The 23,379-nt window shown below is 41.2% G+C and overlaps 3 protein-coding genes across 5 annotated transcripts in view; 2 read left to right on the top strand and 1 right to left on the bottom strand.

Annotated features, from left to right (window-relative positions):
- The window catches only part of LOC125766536 (uncharacterized), a 138,128-nt gene extending 135,224 nt beyond the window's left edge, over nt 1-2,904 (top strand). For all 3 annotated transcript variants that reach the window (XM_049432577.1, XM_049432578.1, XM_049432576.1), the window contains exon 13: nt 78-2,904. In XM_049432577.1, the coding sequence (XP_049288534.1) occupies nt 78-2,072 (1,995 nt within the window). In that variant the 3' untranslated portion in view covers nt 2,073-2,904. The remainder of the gene's footprint in view (nt 1-77) is intronic.
- Nucleotides 2,905-16,670: 13,766 nt separating this feature from the next.
- On the bottom strand, nt 16,671-19,017 carry LOC125766552 (acyl-coenzyme A thioesterase 9, mitochondrial-like). Its single transcript, XM_049432616.1, has 5 exons — nt 18,697-19,017; nt 18,556-18,620; nt 18,077-18,322; nt 17,658-17,996; nt 16,671-17,595 (listed from the first exon to the last, which is right to left on the bottom strand). The coding sequence occupies exons 1-5, from the start codon at nt 18,864-18,866 to the stop codon at nt 16,952-16,954; spliced, it is 1,464 nt and encodes a 487-aa protein (XP_049288573.1). The 5' UTR covers nt 18,867-19,017; the 3' UTR covers nt 16,671-16,951.
- A 268-nt stretch (nt 19,018-19,285) lies between these two features.
- On the top strand, nt 19,286-23,280 carry LOC125766540 (RNA exonuclease 1 homolog). Its single transcript, XM_049432587.1, has 8 exons — nt 19,286-19,596; nt 19,671-20,893; nt 20,973-21,195; nt 21,261-21,690; nt 21,750-21,827; nt 21,928-22,521; nt 22,597-22,856; nt 22,972-23,280. Exons 1-8 carry the CDS (start codon nt 19,497-19,499, stop codon nt 23,049-23,051), a joined length of 2,988 nt encoding a protein of 995 aa, XP_049288544.1. The 5' UTR covers nt 19,286-19,496; the 3' UTR covers nt 23,052-23,280.
- Nucleotides 23,281-23,379: the final 99 nt, after the last annotated feature.

Genomic DNA, 23,379 nt, shown 5'->3' with positions numbered 1-23,379 from the left:
TCATTTTTGTTGCCTTAATTCCGTTTGCTTGTAAAAACCAAAAAACGCCATTGAAACATTGTGCAAAATACGTGCAGTCAACTACGAACGTTACGGACGGTACAGCGCAAACCGGTCAGCTGCATGCGGCCGGTATCGATCCACAGGATGCCGATCTGGTGCTGAGCACCTTGCGCCACCAGCGTGACCTTTTCAGCGGTCCACTCGGCATACCGGACGTTACGACACGGGTCGGTAGCGTGATACACGCGTTCGAAACGATGGCCCGTCAACGGCAAACGCTGGGCGGTGGGCGTGAATCGTACCGAGCGGACAAACCGTACGATACGATGGGCACCGGGCCGGGATCGTCCAAGTATCGATCGCACCGTTCGAACGTTAAGCGCATAGGTGATGCAAATCGCCACAAGATCATACTCCCTTCGCCCAAGATTTCGCCATCGTCCTCGGCAGAAACGGGCCACTTTTACCATGGTCAGCAACTTCACCATCAAGCATCAATTTCCCATAGCCATCCTTCCCACTACCAGCTGGCGTCCACGTCGTCACGGCAATACCAAAACGACCAGCATCATCATCATCATCTTCCGCCCAGTTCCTTTTCCTATACCGATCCTAATAGCATTCCTCCCGGAGTTCGAAGATACACGAACGTCAGCGGTGGTGGTGTTGGTGGTGGTGGTGTTGCTCCCGGTGAGGAAAATATACATATTAATAACAATAACTTTGAGCCAAACTTACCCCATACCGTGGACGATCATAACAATCACAGTCAGTCCCTGCCGGGAACGGTGTTTCCAGCGTCGTTAAGTGTGCCCGGCACCAATACCATCGCCGCCGGTACTGCCATCGTTCAGCCGAACGAGATGCCCCACTACCAGCTAAATAACGAGAATGAATCAAGTAATTTCGATTCCTTGAATCTAGACGATGATTACCGTAAAAGCTCTTTTGGCAAACAGTCAAAATTGCTGTACCATCAGCAACAGCAGCAGCATTACCAGCGCCGAAACCCACCGGCAAACATCAATACGCTGCTGTTAGCCCGTGCTCAACAACCTAGCGGTACCGTGGGCAATCGCACTGCCAAAGGTTTGTGGAGCTTGTTCGGTAGCGGTGCCAACAATCCTTCCGAACCGGCGAACCATCACAACGCACCGGCAGCAGGGTACAGCAGCAGCAGAAACAATCCGAACGTGTTTTTTAATGCAACCTCTTCGCCGACCGACCGTACGAGGGTGGACCCGTTGCTGGCGGCCGGGTCGATTGCACCGTTGCAACTGTCAACAGGACCGCCAGCATCCAATTCTACCGGTACAATGCGCTATTACAACCATGATAACAACGTTAATAGTGCCAATCGTCAAACCATCGCCACACACTTCGATAGTCGGGAAGACACCAACGGCCATTCGGTGGAACAGCGCACCGTACTGCGTGAAGACGGTCAGGACGGACGAACCAATACCGCCCGACGTAACGAAGCGGACACCAGTATCGTAAACGAAGGCGATAACGAAGCCACCGATAATCATGTTAGCGGTGATAAATTCCTACGTGGCACCACCGTTAGCCAGTCCTTCATCAAGAACGTGCGGATTATTGGGAAGAAGTCATCCTCGTACGATGTAAGCGGTGCAGCTAGTCAAGGTGCACAAAACAACCGCTCCAGTGGTAAAAAACGTAACGAAAGCACTCGATCTAATGGGCGGCAGGCGGGTGCAGATGGAACCGGTACGTCTGGTTCATCGAATGGCTTCAAACATCGCGGCTCGCTAATGATGGCAGCGGCCGCCAAACACTTTACCAAGCGCAACCGTGCACCGCAACCGGTAGCGATAGCATCCCCGGTAACAGCTGTACCTGACACTGACGAATTAACCGGTACACTGCGGCCAAAGCCACCCGAAGATGCCACAAACAATGCCGACGACATCGCTGCTAACGAGCCTGGCACTGTGAGGGGATCGAATGGCGTTCCACCGCCGGTGAAGGCACGGGCACCTGCTGTTGGGACTGCTAACCGGCGGCTACTATTTCAACCGCGCACGATTGATAGGGCTGAAATTTGATGCCAAAAGTAAACTAGGCTAGATAGAATGAGTGCCGGTGCTACATTGTTTAAAATCGACAAAAGATGGACGAATTTTTCAAGTTAATTTCACACGAAAAATAGAACGATAATTGTATCCTGTTTTTTAATTGCCTGGAACATTCGTTGTCCTAAATAGAAACCAGAACTGGAAGCGAGTGAACTCTTGTGTGCATGTAATCGAACAGGCCGGGCTTTTAAGTAGTGATAGCCTTTGGCGCGAAAAACAAAAAAGTGGTTTAGATAGTCTAAAACGAGTACCAGAACGTTGCATGTAGAAACATTGTGTCATACACGTGAGAAACAAACAAAAAAAAGTATCGCAACGAGCGATTGTAACCTTTCAGATCCCAACGTGTTTTTTCTCTGGCAAAAACGGGATTATTCTTTTGTATATTAGATAATCTGTTGATTTTGACAAACTTCACCCCGAAAACGGTGGGATGAAAACGCAACAGGGCAACAGGGACAAATGTTTGCGCCTAGCTCTAATGATACATATTCTTATATTGTACTTGGATAGTTTATAAACCGCGATTGTTTAGGATAGAGTTTAGCAGGGTTAATAATCTTCCCACGGAACGCACTATAATCACAAATCCAGTTTTGTTACCGATGGGAATAATCCTATAGTACGTTTAGCGTGTAAGTATATAAAGCAAGAACTGACGTGCGAACGGTTCAAACATTTGTTTCTATATATGAAAAAAAACATCATCGTTTTAAAAGTCTTCTTCCGCTAACGGAACGTTTTTTGCCGATTGTAGGCCGAACGTGCGGCCAAAGATCTGTTGTACGATAACTATATTTATGTATATTACAAATCAAAAAAACAAAATATATGATATAGAGCGATGGAAGATGAATCAGATGCGACAGTTTGGGAGCGAACAGTACATTGAATTGAATGTAGAAAAATTAAGAAAAACAATTTGTCACGAAACGTTAAACCATGTGCTATATACACTAGTAAGGAAACAACCACACCTACCGGAAAAAGGGTTGGTTGAACTAGTACGGAGGATATAATAGTAACAAAAAAAAAACAACAAATGACATTAATCACAACTAAACCATGCATGCAAACACACATTGTACACATGTACACAGCGTGTATCAAACCGTCTTAGTGATACAAGGGTTAAAGAAAGAAAAACAACCAAAAACCAAACACACGTACACATCCCCAAAAAACACAGATAAACATTAAAAAAAAAGAAACATATTAAACAACATCATGCTATGCGATACTGAACCAGTAATCAATTCGTTTACGAACATTGCGATTTTTATTAACAAATCCCTAATAAATGTGAAGCAGAAAATCAAACTTCAAAACAAATGGCTTTGTTTGCTTTGCTTTATGATTCTATTCAATCGGCATAATCAATTTCATGTTGATATATGCTCATTAGGTACGATCTTTTTTCTGTTGAAGTTTAATTTATGTATGTCCAACAACTCGTCAACAATCGACAAAACAAAAGTGTTTGAAAATTATATCACATTACTGGTTGGGTCATAATGCGAAATGCAGGTGAGTTTCTATATATTTGGTTTTTTAACTTAATTAACTTTTTACTACATGTAATCTATTTAAACACTGTGGCAGTATAATAAGGGCCTATTAATAATAGTTATTAATACAGATTATGAATAAAAGAGAACGGATGCAGTAAGGGATGCATTATGATAATTAGAGATGTGCAAAGTGAGTAAGAGTAAGATAGTGAGTTGAAACGTTGTATTGAACGAGTTTCGTTCACTCACCACGAGGAGTTTTAGCGACTCTTTTATCACTTATTCACTCATGAGTGTAAGCATGTAGCCGTGGTGAGTCAAGTCACAAAAATAGTAAATACGTGAGTTGGAACGAAAATGTGCGAGTGAGTTGAAACAAAAATATAAGTTGAAACGAAACTTTTGATACACATGAGTCGAAACGGAATTCCTACATTTTTATTCTTTTTTTTTTAATTTAAAGCATTATTTGAGTGAAAAGAAACTTAGTACAACCAATTGGCATTAAAATAAATCAATTTATAACATATGCAAAATTACTCAAAAACAGGCAAGGAACCCTTAACAACTCTTTTTAGTGAGTCAACTCAGAGTTAATGAGTCCTTATTAGAAGTCAGCACGCATAACGACTCATTTAAGAGCCATAAAAAACCACGGCATAAATCTCCTAAGGACTTAGATTTTTTTTGGGAAATTAAAAAAAAAATTTAAATTGATTTATTTAAATGCGAATTTGTTGAAGATTCCAAAGGCTCATTTTTGCACCAAATTTTGCCTATAACTCGGTCGATATCCAACGGATCGCCAAACTTTAACCTGTGGTCGATAGATGGCACCAATGGCTACATTTTCTTCTTGGACGGCTATGTCCCTAGATGTATATGCCAGAAGTTATTCGAGAAACCAAGTTCATTACCCTGTTTGAGAAAATGTAAAATTTTCCTCATTTTTGCGCCAAGTTTTGGCTATAACTCGGTCGGTATCCAACGGATCGTCAATCTTTAACCTGTGGTCGATAGATGGCACCAATGGCTACATTTTCTTCTTGGACGGCCATGCCCTCAGATGTCTGTGCCAGAAGTTATGCGAGGAACCAAGTTCCTTACCCTGTTTGAGAAAATGTAAAATTTTCCTCATTTTTGCACCAAATTTTGCCTATAACTCGGTCGATATCCAACGGATCGCCAAACTTTAACCTGTGATCGATAGATGGCACCAATGGCTACATTTTCTTCTTGGACGGCTATGTCCCTAGATGTATATGCCAGAAGTTATTCGAGAAACCAAGTTCATTACCCTGTTTGAGAAAATGTAAAATTTTCCTCATTTTTGCGCCAAGTTTTGGCTATAACTCGGTCGGTATCCAACGGATCGCCAATCTTTAACCTGTGGTCGATAGATGGCACCAATGGCTACATTTTCTTCTTGGACGGCCATGCCCTCAGATGTCTGTGCCAGAAGTTATGCGAAGAACCAAGTTCCTTACCCTGTTTGAGAAAATATAAAATTTTCCTCATTTTTCTGCAATTCAGCAAAATTTTTAAATGTGATATATTTTATTGCGAATTTGTTGCAATAAGTTTCTTTTCACTCAAATAATGCTTTAAATTAAAAAAAGAATAAAAAATCAGAAAAAAATTTTTCAATCGAAAATTTTTCAATCGAAAATTTCATAAGGCTTACCCCTTACTTTTTTTTTGAGAAATTTTGAAAAAAAAATAAAATTGATTTAATTTAATGCCAATTGGTTCAAATAAGTTCATTTTCACTCAAATAATGCTTTAAATAAAAAACAGAATAAAAAATTATGAAAAAAATAAAAAAATATCAAAATTAGAAAATTTTATAAGGCTCATTTTTGCGCCAAGTTTTGGCTATAACTCGGTCGGTATCCAACGGATCGCCAATCTTTAACCTGTGGTCGATAGATGGCACCAATGGCTACATTTTCTTCTTAAACGGCCATGCCCTCAGATGTCTGTGCCAGAAGTTATTCGATAAACCAAGTTCCTTACCCTGTTTGAGAAAATGTAAAATTTTCCTCATTTTTCTGCAATTCAGCAAAATTTTTAAATGTAATATATTTTATTGCGAATTTGTTGCAATAAGTTTCTTTTCACTCAAATAATGGTTTAAATTAAAAAAAGAATAAAAAATCAGAAAAAAATTTCCACTCGAAAATTTCATAAGGCTTACCCCTTACGTTTTTTTTGAGAAATTTAGCAAAAAAATAAAATTGATTTATTTTAATGCCAATTGGTTCAAATAAGTTTATTTTCACTCAAATAACGCTTTAAATAAAGAACAAAATAAAAAATTATGAAAAAAATAAAAAAAATATAAAAATTAGAAAATTTTATAAGGCTCATTTTTGCGCCAAGTTTTGGCTATAACTCGGTCGGTATCCAACGGATCGCCAATCTTTAACTTGTGGTCGATAGATGGTACCAATGGCTACATTTTCTTCTTGGACGGCCATGCCCTCAGATGTCTGTGCCAGAAGTTATGCGAGGAACCAAGTTCCTTACCCTGTTTGAGAAAATGTTAAATTTTCCTCATTTTTCTGCAATTCAGCAAAATTTTTAAATGTAATATATTTTATTGCGAATTTGTTGCAATAAGTTTCTTTTCACTCAAATAATGGTTTAAATTAAAAAAAGAATAAAAAATCAGAAAAAAATTTCAAAAAAAATTTCCACTCAAAAATTTCATAAGGCTTACCCCTTACGTTTTTTTTGAGAAATTTTGAAAAAAAATTAAATTGATTTATTTTAATGCCAATTGGTTCAAATAAGTTCATTTTCACTCAAATAATGCTTTAAATAAAAAACAGAATAAAAAATTATGAAAAAAATAAAAAAATATCAAAATTAGAAAATTTTATAAGGCTCATTTTTGCGCCAAGTTTTGGCTATAACTCGGTCGGTATCCAACGGATCGCCAATCTTTAACCTGTGGTCGATAGATGGCACCAATGGCTACATTTTCTTCTTAAACGGCCATGCCCTCAGATGTCTGTGCCAGAAGTTATTCGATAAACCAAGTTCCTTACCCTGTTTGAGAAAATGTAAAATTTTCCTCATTTTTCTGCAATTCAGCAAAATTTTTAAATGTAATATATTTTATTGCGAATTTGTTGCAATAAGTTTCTTTTCACTCAAATAATGGTTTAAATTAAAAAAAGAATAAAAAATCAGAAAAAAATTTCCACTCGAAAATTTCATAAGGCTTACCCCTTACGTTTTTTTTGAGAAATTTTGAAAAAAAATAAAATTGATTTATTTTAATGCCAATTGGTTCAAAAAAGTTTGTTTTCACTCAAATAATGCTTTAAATAAAAAACAGAATAAAAAATTATGAAAAAAATAAAAAAATATCAAAATTAGAAAATTTTATAAGGCTCATTTTTGCGCCAAGTTTTGGCTATAACTCGGTCGGTATCCAACGGATCGCCAATCTTTAACTTGTGGTCGATAGATGGCACTAATGGCTACATTTTCTTCTTGGAAGGCTATGCCCTCAGATGTCTGTGCCAGAAGTTATGCGAGGAACCAAGTTCCTTACCCTGTTTGAGAAAATGTTAAATTTTCCTCATTTTTGCGCCAAATTTTGGCTATAACTCGGTCGATATCCAACGGATCGTCAATCTTTAACCTGTGGTCGATAAATGGCACCAATGGCTACATTTTCTTCTTGGACGGCCATGCCCTCAGATGTCTGTGTCAGAAGTTATGCGAAGAACCAAGTTCCTTACCCTGTTTGAGAAAATGTTAAATTTTCCTCATTTTTGCGCCAAGTTTTGGCTATAACTCGGTCGGTATCCAACGGATCGCCAATCTTTAAACTTTGGTCGATAGATGGTACCAATGGCTACATTTTCTTCTTGGACGGCTATGCCCTCAGATGTAGGTGCCAGAAGTTATTCGATAAACCAAGTTCCTTACCCTGTTTGAGAAAATGTAAAATTTTCCTCATTTTTCCGCAATTCAACAAAATTTTTAAATGTAATATATTTTATTGCGAATTTGTTGCATTAAGTTTCTTTTCACTCAAATAATGCTTTAAATTAAAAAAAGGATAAAAAATCAGAAAAAAATTTCAAAAAAATTTTCCACTCGAAAATTTCATAAGGCTTACCCCTTACGTTTTTTTTGAGAAATTTTGAAAAAAAAGTTAAATTGATTTATTTTAATGCCAATTGGTTCAAATAAGTTTATTTTCACTCAAATAATGCTTTAAATAAAAAACAGAATAAAAAATTATGAAAAAAATAAAAAAATATCAAAATTAGAAAATTTTATAAGGCTCATTTTTGCACCAAATTTTGGCTATAACTCGGTCGGTATTCAACGGATCGCCAATCTTTAAACTTTGGTCGATAGATGGTACCAATGGCTACATTTTCTTCTTGGACGGCCATGCCCTCAGATGTCTGTGTCAGAAGTTATGCGAGGAACCAAGTTCCTTACCCTGTTTAAGAAAATGTTAAATTTTCCTCATTTTTCTGCAATTCAGCAAAATTTTTAAATGTAATATATTTTATTGCGAATTTGTTGCAATAAGTTTCTTTTCACTCAAATAATGCTTTAAATTAAAAAAAGGATAAAAAATCAGAAAAAAATTTCAAAAAAAATTTCCACTCGAAAATTTCATAAGGCTTACCCCTTACATTTTTTTTTGAGAAATTTTGAAAAAAAATAAAATTGATTTATTTTAATGCCAATTGGTTCAAAAAAGTTTGTTTTCACTCAAATAATGCTTTAAATAAAAAACAGAATAAAAAATTATGAAAAAAATAAAAAAATATCAAAATTAAAAAATTTTATAAGGCACATTTTTGCACCAAGTTTTGGCTATAACTCGGTCGGTATCCAACGGATCGCCAATCTTTAACCTGTGGTCGATAGATGGCACCAATGGCTACATTTTCTTCTTGGACGGCCATGCCCTCAGATATCCGTGCCAGAAGTTATTGGAGGAACCGAGTTCCCGACTCTGTTTGAGAAAATGTAAAATTTTCCTCATTTTTCTGCAATTCAGCAAAATTTTTAAATGTAATATATTTTATTGCGAATTTGTTGCAAACAAGTTTCTTTTCACTCAAATAATGGTTTAAATTAAAAAAAGAATAAAAAATCAGAAAAAAATTTCAAAAAAAATTTCCACTCGAAAATTTCATAAGGCTTACCCCTTACGTTTTTTTGAGAAATTTAGCAAAAAAATTAAATTGATTTATTTTAATGCCAATTGGTTCAAAAAAGTTTGTTTTCACTCAAATAATGCTTTAAAATAAAAAAAAAAATAAAAATCAAAAAAAAAAAAATAAAAATTAGAAAATTTTATAAGGCTCATTTTTGCGCCAAGTTTTGGCTATAACTCGGTCGGTATCCAACGGATCGCCAATCTTTAACCTGTGGTCGATAGATGGCACCAATGGCTACATTTTCTTCTTGGACGGCCATGCCCTCAGATGTCTGTGTCAGAAGTTATGCGAGGAACCAAGTTCCTTACCCTGTTTGAGAAAATGTTAAATTTTCCTCATTTTTCCGCAATTCAGCAAAATTTTTAAATGTAATATATTTTATTGCGAATTTGTTGCAAACAAGTTTCTTTTCACTCAAATAATGCTTTAAATTAAAAAAAGAATAAAAAATCAGAAAAAAATTTCAAAAAAATTTTCCACTCGAAAATTTCATAAGGCTTACCCCTTACGTTTTTTTTGAGAAATTTTGCAAAAAAAATTAAATTGATTTATTTTAATGCCAATTGGTTCAAAAAAGTTTGTTTTCACTCAAATAATGCTTTAAAATAAAAAACAATTAAAAATCAGAAAAAATAAAAAAAAAATATAAAAATTAGAAAATTTTATAAGGCTCATTTTTGCGCCAAGTTTTGGCTATAACTCGGTCGATATCCAACGGATCGCCAATCTTTAACTTGTGGTCGATAGATGGCACTAATGGCTACATTTTCTTCTTGGACGGCCATGCCCTCAGATGTCTGTGCCAGAAGTTATGCGAGGAACCAAGTTCCTTACCCTGTTTGAGAAAATGTTAAATTTTCCTCATTTTTCCGCAATTCAGCAAAATTTTTAAATGTAATATATTTTATTGCGAATTTGTTGCAAACAAGTTTCTTTTCACTCAAATAATGCTTTAAATTAAAAAAAGAATAAAAAATCAGAAAAAAATTTCAAAAAAATTTTCCAATCGAAAATTTCATAAGGCTTACCCCTTACGTTTTTTTGAGAAATTTTGAAAAAAAAATAAAATTGATTTATTTTAATGCCAATTGGTTCAAATAAGTTTATTTTCACTCAAATAATACTTTAAATAAAAAACAGAATAAAAAATTATGAAAAAAATAAAAAAATATAAAAATTAGAAAATTTTATAAGGCTCATTTTTGCGCCAAGTTTTGGCTATAACTCGGTCGGTATTCAACGGATCGCCAATCTTTAACCTGTGGTCGATAGATGGTACCAATGGCTACATTTTCTTCTTGGACGGCCATGCCCTCAGATGTCTGTGCCAGAAGTTATGCGAGGAACCAAGTTCCTTACCCTGTTTGAGAAAATGTTAAATTTTCCTCATTTTTGCACAAAATTTTGCCTATAACTCGGACGGTATCCAACGGATCGCCAAACTTTAACCTGTGGTCGATAGATGGCACCAATGGCTACATTTTCTTCTTGGACGGCCATGCCCTCAGATATCCGTGCCAGAAGTTATTGGAGGAACCGAGTTCCCTACTCTGTTTGAGAAAATGTAAAATTTTCCACATTTTTGAGCAACGTAGCAAAAATTTTAAATGTAATATATTTTATTGCGAATTTGTTGCAATAAGTTTCTTTTCACTCAAATAATGCTTTAAATTAAAAAAAGGATAAAAAATCAGAAAAAAATTTCAAAAAAATTTTCCACTCGAAAATTTCATAAGGCTTACCCCTTACGTTTTTTTTGAGAAATTTTGCAAAAAAAATTAAATTGATTTATTTTAATGCCAATTGGTTCAAAAAAGTTTGTTTTCACTCAAATAATGCTTTAAAATAAAAAACAATTAAAAATCAGAAAAAATAAAAAAAAAATATAAAAATTAGAAAATTTTATAAGGCTCATTTTTGCGCCAAGTTTTGGCTATAACTCGGTCGGTATTCAACGGATCGCCAATCTTTAACTTGTGGTCGATAGATGGCACTAATGGCTACATTTTCTTCTTGGACGGCCATGCCCTCAAATGTCTGTGCCAGAAGTTATGCGAGGAACCAAGTTCCTTACCCTGTTTGAGAAAATGTTAAATTTTCCTCATTTTTGCACCAAATTTTGGCTATAACTCGGTCGATATCCAACGGATCGTCAATCTTTAACCTGTGGTCGATAGATGGCACCAATGGCTACATTTTCTTCTTGGACGGCCATGCCCTCAGATATCTGTGCCAGAAGTTATGCGAGGAACCAAGTTCCTTACCCTGTTTGAGAAAATGTAAAATTTTCCTCATTTTTCCGCAATTCAGCAAAATTTTTAAATGTGATATATTTTATTGCGAATTTGTTGCAAACAAGTTTCTTTTCACTCAAATAATGCTTTAAATTAAAAAAAGAATAAAAAATCAGAAAAAAATTTCAAAAAATTTTTCCAATCGAAAATTTCATAAGGCTTACCCCCTTTTTTTTTTTTTTTTTTTGAATGCATTTTTGTTTATTGAAACGTAAATTTACATAAATTGCCGCGGTAATACATAAAGTTTACGCAATGAAACATAAAACACGCAAGTACAATACGCAAATTTACAATAAACAAATATCTCCGTTACCGGCGGCCTTCCCGGCGAAGGCGTAGCCACCGGCAGCATTCGCGTCCCTACTACATTCAATAAGGGCACGCGCCCCCCCTATCTATTGTATCGACGTAACATTTTTACAGGTACACAATACAACATAAAACTTCTGGCATTTTACGATGCGGGCTTGCCCGCTTTCTGCTCTGGCGCCTAATTGTACGAAAATGTTTGCACACACAAGTGCTGGTTCTACTATCACGCAGAGCGGAGACGGCTACGGTGAATGCCGGTCTCTCCCGGTTAATAGCCCCACTTTCCTCCTAAGTCATCTATAACGGCTTTCACCCCTCCTAATCATCAATCAGCGCGTCGACGTATTCGTGGTTGAGATGGCTGCCTCAACATCGGCCGACATAAGTCCCCTGTTGCGGTCCGCCATCTCTTGCCGACGTTCCCGTTCACGTACCCTCCTGCTTTCCCGTCGTTCGGCTAGCTCTTCCTCCGTCGGCGGTACTCGGCTCCTCCTCGTTCGACCCGGACGCGGTGGCGACAGTGTACCGGGGCGTAGTCGGGCGCGGAACTCTTGTTGCCGAAGATTCCGCCTCTGCCGACGACGAAGCCGTTCTTCGGCCGATGGCGGGTCTCGTACGGGCCGATTGGGGGGATGGCTCTCCGGCTGCCTGCTAGCTGGACGATGTTGCCCTCCGTCCTCGTCGGCTGCTGGTACCACCTGCTGCTGTCGTTCTCGGCGTCTTCGTCGTTGGCCGGCGTTTCTGGCAGCATTGCGGGCCTGCCGCCGAATGCGTTCCGCCAGCTCATTGGCGGATATTATCTCGCCAGTGATTGCCGCGTTTTCGGCAACCTGCTGCTCCAGCCACCGTTGCTGCAGGAAGCTGCAGATCCGCTTTGCTGCCTTCGCCGTACTCTGCCAAGCCTCCGGGCTCGACAGCAGGACACGCTCCAGCTCCTCCGGGGTGATGACAACGCCTTCCGCGTTCGTCAGAAGCTGTGTGCGTACATCAGCGAACCTCGGGCAGTGGAACACCACGTGCTCTGCCGACTCCACGGTGTCGTCGGCGCAGAAGGGGCAGGTAGGGGCAGAGGTGAATCCCATAGCGTGCAAGTACTCCCGGAAAAAGCCATGTCCGGAGAGCACCTGGCTAAGGAAGAAATCCATCTCGCCATGTTTCCTACCTACCCAGCCGGCGATGTCCGGTAGCACGCGGTGAGCCCATCGTCTGAACCTGCTCGCCTCCGGATGAGCGGCATCCTGGTCCCACGATGTCTGCCACTGCGCGATGGTTGCCGATCGCTCCAACCTCTTGATGGCGTCCTTATCGATGAGGACGCCTCTCTGTAGCGCCTGCTGGTGTCTCTCGTACCGCCGCGCTATCTCCTTCACCTGTAGGTGTAGCGGAATCAGTCCCGCCAGCACCACCGCCGTGTCGTACTCCACAGTACGGAAGGTTCTGGCAACACCTTTCGCCAGAGGCCGTTGCAGCTGCTGCAGTTTCTTCCTACACCACTGGAGCCTGACCGCTTCCGCCCAGATGGGTGCCGCGTACTTCACCACCGAGTCCGCTACTGCTGCTAGCAGCCGACGTTTAGCCATCCTCGGTCCGGCGTGATTGTGCATCACTCTGGTGGCCAGCTTCACCACACGGAGTGCCTTGGCGGTGGCTTTCTCCACATGTGGCTTCCACGATAGGTGGTCGTCAAGCATGACCCCGAGGTAGCGTATCGCCGGCTTCGGGCGAACTTCCACACCGTCGATGAGTACGGGCACTTCCGGATGTCCCCGGCGCAGACTCGAGATGAGGACGATCTCAGTCTTCTCCGGGGCCAGCTGCAACCGATGTTGCTCCATCCAAGCGGCGATCACTGCTACGGCCTCCTCCGCTACACCTGCCGCCTCCTCCGGTGTACACCCCTGAGCGAGTACTGCTAGGTCATCGGCGAAGCCGATGACGGATGCACCTTCCGGCAGCTGCACTCGTAACACGCCGTCGTACAATATGTTCCACAAGGTGGGGCCCAGGATGGACCCCTGTGGAACTCCTGCCGTTACTCGACGTGTCACCGGACCGGAGCTGGTGTCGTACGTGAGCTCACGGTCCGAGAAGTACTCCTTCAGGATATTGCGCAGTCCTGAGGGAACTCCTTTATCCTGCAGCGCCTGTGCGATGTCCTGCCAGTTGGCGGAATTAAAAGCGTTGCGGACGTCCAGGGCGACAACGAGCAAGCAGCGCTTGTCTCGTCGGTTCGTCCGTTTAAAACTCATCGCCAATCTGGCGGCTTCCGTCACCAGCCCAACCGCCTGAAGTGTTGACCGACCACGTCGAAAGCCGAATTGGTGTTCCGAGAGCAGCGGCTCTGTCGGCATCTCGATATGGTCGTTCAGGCGGTTCAGCAATACTCGCTCGTACGCCTTCCCGGGTGTATCCAGCAGCATCACCGGCCTCACCGAAGACGGCTCGCCCGGTGGTTTCCCCGGTTTGGGGAGCAGCACCAGCTTCGCCTTCCTCCATTGCCGCGGGAAGCGGCCAGCATCCATCTGCCCCTGGATCAGCCGCACGAACGTCGCCGGATGCGTGCGGATGGCTGCCGAAAGGGCAGCGTTCGGCAACCCATCCAGGCCCGGCGCCTTCCGAGGATTCAGGCCAGCCGCGATGTCGAGCAGCTCCTGCTCCGTGACTGGCCTGATGTTGACGCCGTCCGGTTCGATGACAGGCCAGGTAACAGGGGGGTGGTTCGGGAACAGCGCATCCACCGTACGCTGCAGGACGGCCGGGTCGCGTTCTTGTGCGACACGGCTTCCACCGAGCCGTCGCAGGAGCTCTCCCTGCCACCTACCCGTCTCGTCGTCCTCCAGATGTTCCAGGAACTCGTTGTACCGGTTCTGCTTGCTGGCTCGGATCTCCGCTTTCAGCAGCTGGCGGGCTTCCTGGTGTTGTGCGGACGCTGTTTGACGGCTCTCCGGATCGCTGATCGGCACCCTGCTGAGCCGATCCCAAGCCAGACGGCATTCCTCCCGCAGCCGATAAGGCTTACCCCTTACGTTTTTTTTGGAGAAATTTTGAAAAAAAATAAAATTGATTTATTTTAATGCCAATTGGTTCAAATAAGTTTATTTTCACTCAAATAATGCTTTAAATAAAAAACAGAATAAAAAATTATGAAAAAAATAAAAAAATATAAAAATTAGAAAATTTTATAAGGCTCATTTTTGCGCCAAGTTTTGCCTATAACTCGGTCGGTATCCAACGGATCGCCAATCTTTAACCTGTGGTCGATAGATGGTACCAATAGCTACATTTTCTTCTTGGAAGGCCATGCCCTCAGATGTCTGTGCCAGAAGTTATGCGAGGAACCAAGTTCCTTACCCTGTTTGAGAAAATGTTAAATTTTCCTCATTTTTGCACAAAATTTTGCCTATAACTCGGACGGTATCCAACGGATCGCCAAACTTTAACCTGTGGTCGATAGATGGCACCAATGGCTACATTTTCTTCTTGGACGGCCATGCCCTCAGATATCCGTGCCAGAAGTTATTGGAGGAACCGAGTTCCCTACTCTGTTTGAGAAAATGTAAAATTTTCCACATTTTTGAGCAACGTAGCAAAAATTTTAAATGTAATATATTTTATTGCGAATTTGTTGCAATAAGTTTCTTTTCACTCAAATAATGGTTTAAATTAAAAAAAGGATAAAAAATCAGAAAAAAATTTCAAAAAAATTTTCCACTCGAAAATTTCATAAGGCTTACCCCTTACGTTTTTTTTGAGAAATTTTGCAAAAAAAATTAAATTGATTTATTTTAATGCCAATTGGTTCAAAAAAGTTTGTTTTCACTCAAATAATGCTTTAAAATAAAAAACAATTAAAAATCAGAAAAAATAAAAAAAAAATATAAAAATTAGAAAATTTTATAAGGCTCATTTTTGCGCCAAGTTTTGGCTATAACTCGGTCGGTATTCAACGGATCGCCAATCTTTAACTTGTGGTCGATAGATGGCACTAATGGCTACATTTTCTTCTTGGACGGCCATGCCCTCAGATTTCTGTGCCAGAAGTTATGCGAGGAACCAGGTTCCTTACCCTGTTTGAGAAAATGTTAAATTTTCCTCATTTTTGCACCAAATTTTGGCTATAACTCGGTCGGTATCCAACGGATCGCCAAACTTTAACCTGTGGTCGATAGATGGCACCAATGGCTACATTTTCTTCTTGAACGGCCATGCCCTCAGATGTCTGTGCCAGAAGTTATTCGATAAACCAAGTTCCTTACCCTGTTTGAGAAAATGTTAAATTTTCCTCATTTTTGCACCAAATTTTTGCTATAACTCGGTCGGTATCCAACGGATCGCCAATCTTTAACCTGTGGTCGATAGATGGCACCATTGGCTACATTTTCTTCTTGGACGGCTATGCCCCCAGATGTATTTCCCAGAAGTTATTCGAGGAACCAAGTTCCATACCCTGTTTGAGAAACCGTAAAATTTTCCTCTTTTTTGAGCAATTTAGCAAAATTTATAAATTTGATATATTATAATACCAATTGGTTGAAACAGGTCTCTTTTCATTGAAATAATGCTTTAAATAAAAAACAGTAAAAAATCAGAAAAAAATTCTAAAAATTTGAAAATTTCCTAAGCAGAGACGGATCCCGTTTAATATCCTTGCCGATCACACTATCCCGCTTGTTCGCTTATGCAGGTTTGATAGTTAGGCAGAGCGAGAAGTATATTCATTTGGCTAGTTTGAGTATTGTACACATGTATTCCGTTTCAACTCATGTGTATCAAACGTTTCGTTTCAACTCATTTTCGTTTCAACTCACTCGCACATTTTCGTTTCAACTCACGTATTTACTCTTTTTGCAACTCGACTCACCACGGCTACATGCTTACAGTCATGAGTGAGTATAATGACCGAACCTTAACTTATACGTTTATGCCGGGGTTTTTTTATAACTGCGAAATGAATCGTTAAACGAGCAGACTCCTAATAACGACTCATTCACTCGGAGTTGATTCACTAAAAAGAATTGTTATTCTCATCTCTAATGATAATGCGCTGCTAATTGCGCCATTAGCATTACAGGATCCTCCAATAGATGGAGCCACTGAAAACATCCTCTTCTATTCAAATTTCTACAAACGGTTATTACGCGACAGCAATGCAGCACGCGCAAAGAGATTTATTACAAATTAGCACACAGATTCCACCAACCAGTTGAAAAATCGTTTCTTTCTTCGTAAACCAACTAAGCCAACTTCATTTCACAAAACATAACTCTTATTTCGCATTCAATGTCCGGCTGTAATATTCACCGTAATACAAATATCATAAGTGAAACGAAAACACAATTTAGGCATCATAATAAGGTAGAGCTAACTGTGTTAAGCTGCTTGTCGAACGTTAGACGTTTAAGTGCTTTTAAAGCAAAGTTACGCCATTATATATCGGGTGCCAAATAAATATGAATAAAACATTAATCTCTCCCTGTAAACTCACCGTTGAACTGTGCACGGTGCTTGCGTGCTACATTGCACATTCACAACTTGCTCTTCGTTGTGTCCGTCGTTCCTGCAGGCGGAGCAGACGACGTAGCTGCATCGATACCCATGGCGTAGCGGAATTTTCGTCGTCCATCCAAGTAATACATTGCCTCGTGGTACGTTTTCGGCATTATTTTGGGCAATCGTTCAGCGACAGAGTACGTGTAATAGAAACTGTTCGTTGTCGTTTGTTGCCCGGTCACGGCATCATACACATCGGCTAGCACAACAATTTCCATGTAGTGAAGATCAGTAAAGATGACATGTGCCTGCATGTTCAGCATCGAAGAAACATCCACCGGATGATGGAAGCTAATGTCCGATATATGTTCTAGCTTGGGCCGACGCTTGGCAAAATTGTAAGCCAAAGCCCAGCTCAACTCTAGTGCATTGCGCATCAAGAATCCACCGAACACTTTATTATGAGCGTTGCGATCTTCGGGATGGGAAAACACTATGTTCGCCATGGTGGCTTCCTCCATCCAAACATATCCCGGTGGTAGGATGCGTTTGTTGAAGGCTTTGCTCTTGGTATCGATGGATTTTACGAACAGTTCGTGCACCATGCGTTGCTCAAAATCGTTTGGTTCGGTCTTTAGCAAATCTTCCTGCTGCATCTGAATGCGTCGTTTTTTGCGCGCTACAAAGTGGAAAAAAACCTATAATTCATCATGACTCACGAGATTTCTTTAGCGAACTCACATTCCCCTCCATCGAAAATTGCTTTCTCTTCTTCGTTTGCAGGGACCAGCGGATTGATAAAGGCGGCTTTCGTATTGGTCGCATCTCGTGCTGCCATTAGAAACAGTGCGCGCGTAAGCTTGCGCCATTTGCCGTGCAGTTTTTGCTCCATCCAGACCACTACCTCTACCGAGGTCCGTCCCACCCAACTTACATGTCCAGAAAGACGAATGTCGGCATCATGAGTTGGTACTAGATCGGTAAAATCGATCTTGTCCACCAGCACGGTTACAAACGTATACGGTAGAGAAACTCCTTCGGGCAGGTCCGGCAACAGAACATGCTTATGAACCACCCAAACTGAAAAAACAAACATTACATATAGAATAAATGGTTTGCAAGTTTTGTCAAATACCGTTAGCAGATTGTTATTTGCTTACCGGCAAACATATCCATATCTTCCATCAGTCGACCAACGCGCACATTTCCCATGAAACCGACATACTTGTCCTTGAGAATTTTATCCGTCGTCAGCGGAATTATTGCCGATGTAAACGAATCCTGCATACTCCGGGGTGGGAGTACATTAACCGATGGAGGTACATACTGCACCAGATGTTCGCGGGTGCTTACGAACGGTGTGTACCCGACTTCAATTCCAAGCTTTTTTATGATCGTTTGTTTCACTGCAAAGAGATAGAGAAAAACATGTTTTATTTCACGCTGAACGTTGGAAATCTAAATCTCGTAGGATTTCCCTTTAGTCCGGCCGTAAAGAGAACACAAAAAACGGCATAGTCATTGACACTCGCAGGGTCAAAGTCTAGCAATTTGGGTTCAGATATACACGGGTTCGTCGTCGCAAGCGTAAACATATCTAATGACATCATCAGAATCTCTTCCATTCCACCTTACTTACCATCGTTCATCGTTCCGGCCGTACATTCCAAATCGCCTCGCAGATAGTTGATGCTGGAAAACATTCTAAAACCAAAAACACGTTGTACTTAGTAACGTTGGGTGATTTACGCACTTTCGCTCGGGAGCACGTTTCGATTACCTATGACCGCGTGACGACACTGGAAGGGTTGTTTTCGTATCACTTATCAGCGAGCTAGGTGTAGCGACATTTAAGGTACGTTGGTATTGTGCCATTCCATATCGTTTCGGCTCCAACTGTCGCTGCACTATGTTCGGCAATCCACCAAATCGTACTCTGGTTGCAATCATTTTGATAGAGAAGTTATCGTTTTGTCTCTAAACTCCCGACGTACCTAAATTTCACTGGTTAACTGATGAGTAAGCACAGCTTTTCTAAAACGACGCACCGATTTCTCCCCCACTAGTAGGATTTGTTTACGTTTAGATTTTTTTTTTTGTTTTTTTTTCCTTTTTGGTTGTCGGTGACAGCCGCTATCCCCCTATGCTATTGCTGGAGCTATTTAATTATTGTTGTATCTAAACATAAATTTCTTTCTCACACCGAAAACTTGCAAAATTATCTCCAAAACTTATTAAACTTACGCTTAGTAAAATTCTTATTATACCAAACATTTCAATAAACCCTCAAAACCGCCACAAAACGGCTGAACGAAACCGCTAGGAATTTTGAGTTTTCTTTCGTTAAAAATAATATTGAAACAGCGCTGACACCTGTCACCGTACAAATGATTGAGGCATCGCAACGAAAATAGCAAAAAATACACAAAATAGATGTTCTTGTACCTTCTGAACGTACTTCAGATGTTTGTTATATTTATTCGCCTTTGTTAAATGTTGTACAGCGAGCTGTTGACGAACCTGTAGCACGAATCGTTTCCGTGCAGGCTAGTCTTTCCAAAACAAGCGGGGCACAGGAAGATGCTTCCGGCCACGGGATTGTTTCGGACCATTAATTGTCCCTTCTACGAGAAGGATCTCTGTCCGAGACCTTACTGCCACTTCAAACACGCAAAAACAGGTACTGGATGCTACCGGCACATACTAGAGCTAGCATGCTAACAGTTTATTTTATCATTCGCTGAGTAATTGCAGTACCACCCACTGTTGTGAAATACAGTGCAACCCCGAAAAGCCTTCTGAACCAAACTGGAGTACCGGACCAGTCGGATGGAGGTGAAACAATCGCACGCAAGAAACCTAAGCTTGAATACATACCCGTATCTAGTGTTGCGCCAAAGTATGTACCGTCCAGTGTTGCTAAATTGCAAACCACCAAAACGAATGGTGAAAAAGTTACGGATAGCGAAGCTTCCGAAACCAACGATCAATCCACCGCTGCATCAGATAAAAACCACTCGCAGGAAGAAACAAATACTTCCGATGCAGTACCGCCGGAAGAAACAGAAAACACTGAATCGATTGCAGAGCAAAATGCTGCGCATAAAAAGAAGCACGAGAATGGTGTGTCCACCGTGGAAAAAAAGCCTACAGAGGAAAGTAAACATCACAGCTCATCGAAGAACAGTCACACTTCGACCGGTGATTCTGACCGAAGAAAAGAATCATCTAGCCGGCATAGTTCTAGCTCACGCTCCAAGTCCTCATCGCATGACAAAAAACATCGATCATCCGAATCATCTAGTAAAGAAAAGGCTAGCAACACAAGTTCTAGTAGTAACAGTAAAAGCAAACACCGAGATAAAGAACGCGAAAGCTCCAAAAGTCACTCCTCGTCGAAGCACTCCTCGGAGCGTGACCGTCACCGAAGTTCGTCGGAGAAGAAGGATCGGTCGCACAGTAAAAGTAGTTCATCAAAAAGCACCAGTACCAGCAGTAGCAGTAGTAGTAGTAAAATCAAAAACAAAAATAGTAACAGCAGTAGTAATGGTAGCAATAATAGCAGCAAGAAAAAGGAACACAAATCATCATCCACTTCCTCGGCGACTAAGTCGTCCAGCAAAGGGTCGGATGTTTCGGAAAAATCAGCTGCACCGGAGCCAAAATCCACCCAACCATTGGAGGACGAAATCTACCAAGAACTGATAAACAATCCACCAAGCGACATCGATTTCGATAGCGACGACGATGTGATGCAGCAGTGTAAAATGATATTCGAAGAGTACGAACCGGACGTACCCAAAGCGGAAAGGACTGAGACCACCAAATCGAATGGACAGGTCGATTTGATAGATAAGATTGCTGATAAATATTATGACGATAATCGGAAGAAACGAGTCGCGTATGAGAATGCTACCACGTCCAAGCTAACGCCGGTGGTAAAAAAGAAAACCAATCACGTGCAAAACGCTATCAAAGTATGTAAACTTACCAATGTAAATTACCTAGCAACTGCATCTAGTGTGTTACACTGCCTTCTATTTTTTTACCCCCCAGTCGGTGTATTTACGGCAGGAGATCGTGCGAAAGCAACAAGAAGAGTTGGCAGCGCGGAAACGGGCGGAGGAAGAAGTTAAACGACAAATCGAGGAGGAAACTCGTAAAGCAATGCCAAAACCCGCCACCATGTCGGTACCCATCAATGGATCGTCCGTTCCATCGATCAGTGCAAATAACTTCCGCAACATATCTCCTGAAACCAGTCTTGGAACTCCAAAAAGTATATACGCTACGAATGGATCAGACGGAACCGTTATTAAACAGTCACTATGGTTTACTTTTCAGGTCGCTTTACACCCGCCGTCAACGTGCTTGCCTTCCAGAAGGCGAAGGAAAAGATCGAACAACTGAAACGCAATCAATCCGCATTCACGCCTGCACAAACCGCACCGAAAACAGGTTCGCGTGTTGCCCACGCCGGTTCGGTGCTAGCGTCTAAAGCGGCTGCTACACCAGCTGCCCAAGCACCTCCAATACTGGAACCAACGTCGAGCAAAATATCGTACAACATACGGATGCAGTATTATGGTTTGATGGTCAAACACTGTCTAAACATTTATCCAACCTGTGAGGATGCCTGGGAGCGTGCACAAACGGAGGAGCTGGCAGTGATGAAGAAGTGTAGTACGGCAATGATCTATAAAAGCAGCGCACTGCTTACAATAAACAAACTTCGCAAGGAAGCAGTCGAAACGGGTAGCGAAGCAACGGACAAGTATGTAGCGGCTAACTACGATTGAAATATTTCATTTACAGCTGATTTACTAATTTCAGAAACAAAACAGTTTCGCACGACGTCATACTGGCGGGGAAAATGGTTCACAATATTTCGTGGAGTGTAAATAAGAAATTGTAAGCATTTTATTATTATGCAAAGTATAACATTCTGTTGTACTTCCACACAATTTGAATTTGAGTTTATTCCAACGTGACTTTTTCTCTTTTGTTTTAGAAAAACGGAAGTTAAAACATCTGCCTACACGATCGACAATGCACCGGGTGCTGTAGCCTACAAGATGATACACGAGTGCAAATTAACCGAGGAACAGCTCCGTTCGAACGGATTTCCCCGTGCTACCGATGTGGCGGGAAAAGCAAAAATTCACAAACCCAAACCATCTCGGCCACCGAACGAAAACGAACGCTACTGTTCCCGTTGCTCGAAGGTGTACAACCTTGAAGCGTACGATGAACCACAGGTAGACGCGTGTAACTACCACCCAAAGAGTACCTGCTATCGGCGCGGGTTTGCCGACAATCTACACAACTGCTGTCAACAACCGTCCGGTACACCGGGCTGTATGTATGCAAACTACCACGTGTCATGCTTCATGGACTACGACGATCTAACTGGATTTGTGAAAACGATCGAACCCGCGGAAGATTATCAACTCACGAAAAAGGATGTGTTTGCGCTGGATTGTGAAATGTGTTACACTACGGCCGGATTGGAGTTGACCCGTGTAACTGTGGTCGATATTAACGAAAAAACCGTTTACGATACGCTGGTAAAACCTTCCAATCGAGTCGTTGATTACAATACTAGGTATAATGATTTGGAAGCAATCGAATCTATGTACTTTAACTTTTTTACCTTTAACGTTTTTTCTCCGTTTTGTAGGTTTTCTGGCATTACGGAAGAGATGTTGCGAAAAACTACCACCACGCTGTATAACGTGCAAGCCGTACTGCTGTCCATGTTTAACTCAGAAACCATTCTCATTGGGCACAGTTTGGAAAGTGATTTTAAAGCGCTGAAGTTGATCCACGACGTCGTCGTCGATACGTCTGTGCTGTACCCGCACAAGATGGGTCCACCGAAGAAGCGTGCACTCAAAACATTATGCATAGAAAATTTAAAGAAAATTATACAAGAAAATGGTAAGCATTTCCTCCAAAGCGTTGCTATATGTATGCGAATTGTATATAATATAGGTATAATCATTTTAATCGCATTCTCTTTGTGCCATTTCTTTTTCTTTTTTGCCAAAACTAGATGATGGACATGACAGTGCGGAAGATGCTGTTGTCTGCATTCAACTCATCAAACACTACCTACGCAATCGCATTCTGTGATTCCAAATTAAAATCCCCGACCACAGAAGCAATAGTGTGCGCGTGTCTGTGGGCATGTGCTAAATGAAATCGAACCTGTCGGCCTATAACCTCGGCTCGGGGACAATCGATCGACTGCTCGCATGCACCACTGCTGGATCATCTATATTTATTTATCACGCTTTTTTGATACTGTACAACTTTGAGTTCATAAACGCAATTGAACTATCAATAAATTATTGTCAACCCATACTGCCTTATACGAGCGTGTGCATAGTACTTGCCGGAACTTCAAGCCCCTCAAATAGAATCCCCACGACCAGAAATCGGTAATAAAAGAAGGTATATT

This window comes from Anopheles funestus, chromosome 2RL (assembly GCF_943734845.2).
Source record: "Anopheles funestus chromosome 2RL, idAnoFuneDA-416_04, whole genome shotgun sequence".
Taxonomy (NCBI): domain Eukaryota; kingdom Metazoa; phylum Arthropoda; class Insecta; order Diptera; family Culicidae; genus Anopheles; species Anopheles funestus.
The sequence above is the reverse complement of the archived record's forward strand: the minus strand, read 5'-3'. Positions and strand labels throughout refer to the sequence as shown.

Bases quoted from the DNA above. Each gene is read 5' to 3' on its own strand.
- LOC125766540 (XM_049432587.1), top strand. From the start codon at position 19,497: ATGCTTCCGGCCACGGGATTGTTTCGGACCATTAATTGTCCCTTCTAC. The intron at 21,691-21,749 runs GTATGTAGCGGC...TACTAATTTCAG, and splicing joins GGTAGCGAAGCAACGGACAA to AAACAAAACAGTTTCGCACG. The intron at 21,828-21,927 runs GTAAGCATTTTA...CTTTTGTTTTAG, and splicing joins TGGAGTGTAAATAAGAAATT to AAAAACGGAAGTTAAAACAT.
- LOC125766552 (XM_049432616.1), bottom strand. From the start codon at position 18,866: ATGATTGCAACCAGAGTACGATTTGGTGGATTGCCGAACATAGTGCAG. The intron at 18,621-18,696 runs GTAATCGAAACG...TTTTGGTTTTAG, and splicing joins GTGTCGTCACGCGGTCATAG to AATGTTTTCCAGCATCAACT. The intron at 18,323-18,555 runs GTAAGTAAGGTG...ATCTCTTTGCAG, and splicing joins GGCCGGAACGATGAACGATG to TGAAACAAACGATCATAAAA.